General features: G+C 28.6%; 1 protein-coding gene across 1 annotated transcript; it reads right to left on the reverse strand.

Moving 5' to 3' along the window:
- Positions 1-789: 789 nt before the first annotated feature.
- On the reverse strand, positions 790-2,368 carry LOC111615550 (putative fatty acid elongation protein 4). Its single transcript, XM_023356958.1, has 3 exons — positions 1,797-2,368; positions 1,001-1,112; positions 790-939 (listed from the first exon to the last, which is right to left on the reverse strand). The coding sequence occupies exons 1-3, from the start codon at positions 2,366-2,368 to the stop codon at positions 790-792; spliced, it is 834 nt and encodes a 277-aa protein (XP_023212726.1).
- Between the last annotated feature and the right edge of the window lie 2,157 nt (positions 2,369-4,525).

Consider the following 4,525-nt stretch of genomic DNA (forward strand, 5'->3'; position numbering starts at 1 on the left):
TAATTTGATCGGGAGTAGCTTCTTTCAATATTGCTTTTCGCTGAGAAGGAGTAGTCTTGGACAAAAGTGCTAACATATGATAATTTTTCTTTACGTTCTTCATTTTATTGGTAAGTATATCCAAAAAATACCTTGTTCGTCGGGAAAACACGAATCTCTCACAGAAAATTTCTTATTCGTTTTAGGATGAAAATCTAATAACAAATAACCAAATTCCTTCTCTGTTGCTTTTTTATATGCATCCATAAAAAAATCGCATTTACCAGCAAAAGCTTGTCGCCCCAAACAACTTACTTGACTTTCATCGCGATTATTTTTAAATAATATCAAATAATGAGTGTTTAAAGTTATATCTCTCATAATTCTATTTTTTGGAAACAAATTTTGCATTATAATTATCACGCTTACATTATAATGATGAGACTCTGTTGTAAACAAAGATGCAGTTTTTGAACTGAGTTCATGCATCAAATCATCAATTATTATTAAATCCCATCCTTGCACGGATTCAGGTAAACCATACATGAATGTAATATTTTTTCCTCATGAAAAAAATGATAAATATACGGAATAACACCATAGAACCTTTTTTAATGTCATTTCAAAAATTTTATTATGAATAATTTATCTCACTAGTGTAGTTTTTCCTGCATTGTGAAAGTCCAACGATTATACACTTACTAAGATGTTTAAAATACATACTTGTATTAACTAATTGAACTTATAAGCTTTAGTAAGTTTATAATGCTTTGTTTCGCAAATTATCTCTCTACATATTAATATATTCTTTTAGTTCTTTTCTGTATAAACTTCATTCATAACTTCTGAACATTCCTCGAACGAATAATATAATTTATTACTAACTTGATTAATTCTTCCATCCTCGTCGACAATTATAAAACCATATTTTCTCATCTCCTTTCCATATTTCATCGTTAACTTTAAAATAACGTAAAACAATAGGAAAATTATCGGGAATATCGAAAGAAAACTTATTTACCACAACAATACATGTATCCAAAGACTTGTACAGACGAGGAAAAACAGAATAATTTCTATCGCCGTCGTAAGTAAAAATAAAACCATACGTCTCCATGATTGCAACTTTCAATCTTGATATTAAAAATAAATTATAATGTTACTTAAAACTATATTTATATCAAAAGCCGACTAATCTTATATCTTTTATAAAATAATTCATAATAAAAATAAAAATTAGTTCATAAAGTGAATTAAAAAATATAATTAATTTTTAAAAAGTTTTGATAATTAAATTGTTAAAATACGATTGATTTATTTAAAATTTGTGATTAAAATTTCTCTTAAAATAATTATTTTGTGATCAGTGTGTGTCAAGCCCCTACTACTTGCATATAAATTCAGCAAACTTGTACTTGAAAATTATTTGATACTGTATATAGAAATTCAATTGATATCTGGAAGTGAATAAGTAAGAAAGATGTAAACGTAATTGCTGAGTTCATAGAAATTCACTCAGTGATACGTTAAAATTTAAGAGAAGCAATTTAAAAATTTTTAATTAAACTTTATTCTTTCCATACGTAATACATTAAAAATTGTTAGTGAAAAATCCGATTATTTATGAAAATATATTAATTTTTGTTACTTCAATATCATGTTTGTTACATATGATGATGCAACATTATATTCAATTTGTTTTTTTATTTGTTTTATATCTTCGAATATAAGACTTGTAGAACAAATCAGTGAACAAATAAACATATGACAGATATATAAGAAAACTAAAATTTAACGCGTTCAATGATGTATCGCACGTATGTCCATTTGCAAGAAGCCAATAAATCCAACATATTAGCAGAATTGCAAATACCATTTGAATAACTTGGACAGCAGTTATCAACATAGCAACTATTGAAGATATTTTTATTTTCATGCATTTTAAAGTAAAATAACTGTACATCAGCGAATGCACAAAAGTGTTGATGTAGACAGATGTCAGTAGAAAACAAGACTCTTCGAATGAAGCATACCATGTTAACATAATCGCCATTACGTGATGATAGCAGTGAAGAAACATCAAATTTCGTTTACTTAATATTATGAAAATTGTGTCTCCGAATTCCCAAACTTTAGAAAATACAAATGTTGTTATCCAGAATAAGATCGCTGGTGTATTTTCTGTCAAACTTATATCGCATACAATATCATAAAAAGTTAATCGCTTAAATGCTTCGTACAGAACTGGAATGCCTCTTAAAGTGCTACAGATGCTATAAATTGCCAGAAGCCCATTCCAAATCGTAAAGGCCACTTTCAAGTTATAAGGAGGTCGACCTTTCATGTGATGCTGAAGGATCATGATGGTCGTCAAGTAGATGATGGACATGTAAATTGAATAATGCCAATAATTTCCAAAAAAATATCTGAAAGAATTAACAGTGAAGGTTCTTTCGAAATAAAACGATTCAACTGCGATCGTCAGGTTGTTTTTTTTCATTGTTGAAAAACGTCGATAAAGCTGAAAATAATTTAAACGGTTTTAAAGTCTTAATTTTATAAAATTGTTTCATATTGCATATTGTTAGCTTTTTTGTCAGTTCAGAGAATAAACTAAATTTATAAAAAAGTACATTGTATTTATTCATTACATCTAAATACAGTAGAGAGTCGTTTATCCGAAAGCCGGTTATCCGAAACGTCGGTTAACTGAAAGCATTTCAGTTAGCAAATTTAAATTTTCGCTAGTGCTGTGGTGCTGCAATCTTTGGCTATATCTTGGGCTACTCCAATATTTTTTTTTTTGGTGTGTGTGTGTTTTAGCTGGCAGCACGGCACTTTTGTGTGATGTTTTTCTGAAGACTGTGTGTCATGCTGTCCTGCGTTTTTGATACCAGATCAACTTCTAAAGTATATTTTCTTGGTTTTTATATTTTTAATTATATTTATTTTGTTTATAAAAAATAAAAAAATAATTATTAACGATGCAATACTACGATGATTATTTTACAATGTTTACATTTGGCTTAACATCGACGAACATTTAACGCGAAGCGACACGCAACGGAGGAGAATTTCAACACGGGATAAATTAATATATTTTTTGTACATAATCGGTTATCTAAAAAATAAGTTATCCAAACAACTTCAGTCCTCAATTGATTAGGATATACGACGCTCTACTGAATATAAAATTACTTGTCCTGACTGACTGACTGACTAAATGACTAAGTCACTGATTCATCATCGCCCAGACCAAACCGCTGAACGTAAAAGGGTGAAATTTGGTAAACAGTTAAGGTATGTCTTGAAAACACACATTAGGAAGGAATTTTTCGAAATTTCCTCGAGGGAAAAGGTGGAGAGAATGAAAGCTTAACTGGAAAAATGGCTTCTACAGTACTATTTTAAATGCGAGTTTATGTTTTGAACTATGTTTAACCTTCATTGAGTACTTATGTGTATTAAATTGATAACATTTCAGACATTGTTATAAACTGAAAATAGTTCGTTTGTTTTTCAGCAATTCTCATTATTCTCAGCGCTGTTATATAACAATTACTATGGTTGTTGGAATACTGAATATAAATGGGTTTTGCTTGCAAAANATTACAGGACTACGTGTATTGGACGACCATCTGTGTAAAAGACCACTTTTTGAAGGAACCGTGAATGATCTCTTTAGAGAGGTTTTACTGTATTCGACTGAAAAAATTTAAAGATGTAAAACTGAAAGAATAAAGTAAATGTAAAATTTTTAATGCAATTTTCGTTGAAAAATGTTTAAAAGTAATTTTTTTTGGTTACATAATCGAACAAAATTTTTTACTCACATAAATTTGATAGTTTTTCACACAAATTATCATGTATTTATTTTTAGTTAATACTATCAAATTAGTTTATCAAAGCAGTTTTTCAGCGAACTTATTTGAAATAATTTGATCAAAAATCTTTCTGTTGTCTACGCTTTGTACATAATATTATGCACTTATGTAGTAATCAATTCACAAATAATTTAAAAATTTTTTCTATAAATAATTTCTAAATAACTGTTTTATCACAAAACGTTTCTACTAATGTTTTCCTAGTTATTTTCTTTAAACATTTATATGTCTAAAACGTTTCTTTATAATGAAAATAAAGACGAAATCTGCTCAAAAGTTTTTGAAAAAATTTATTTTTTACTGGTTACCCCACACATGAAAGAAAGAATAAGAAATCCCCGCATTAGTAAAACATTAAGAGAAAAAATGTGCAACATCCTAGGAATAGAAATGCCCGAAGATGCACCATCAGTAAATTCAGCCACATCGACAAGGCCAGGAAAATGTTCTCTTTGTACACAGAAAAAGAATCGAAGAGATAATCACCTATGTACAAAGTGTAAGAAAAGTGTTCGTGGTGAACACAAGTAAGTGATTTGTCCGTCATGCATATGACTAAATAAATAAAAATAACAGCATTATTTCTTAAAAAATACAATTTAACAAACATTTATGTTTTAGAATGCAAATTACTTTTTACAAATTAGATTTTATTAAAATCA

Source organism: Centruroides sculpturatus, unplaced genomic scaffold (genome assembly GCF_000671375.1).
Source record: "Centruroides sculpturatus isolate CEXI.00-Female unplaced genomic scaffold, Cexi_2.0 scaffold161, whole genome shotgun sequence".
Classification (NCBI taxonomy): domain Eukaryota; kingdom Metazoa; phylum Arthropoda; class Arachnida; order Scorpiones; family Buthidae; genus Centruroides; species Centruroides sculpturatus.

What these genes read in the sequence shown, in the direction of transcription:
- LOC111615550 (XM_023356958.1), bottom strand. Translation starts at nt 2,368, where the DNA reads ATGTCCATCATCTACTTGACGACCATCATGATCCTTCAGCATCACATG. An exon ending in CTTCTTGCAAATGGACATAC is followed by an intron (nt 1,113 to 1,796) that starts GTGCGATACATC and finishes TTTAATATCAAG; the next exon opens with ATTGAAAGTTGCAATCATGG. An exon ending in TGGATACATGTATTGTTGTG is followed by an intron (nt 940 to 1,000) that starts GTAAATAAGTTT and finishes GTTATTTTAAAG; the next exon opens with TTAACGATGAAATATGGAAA.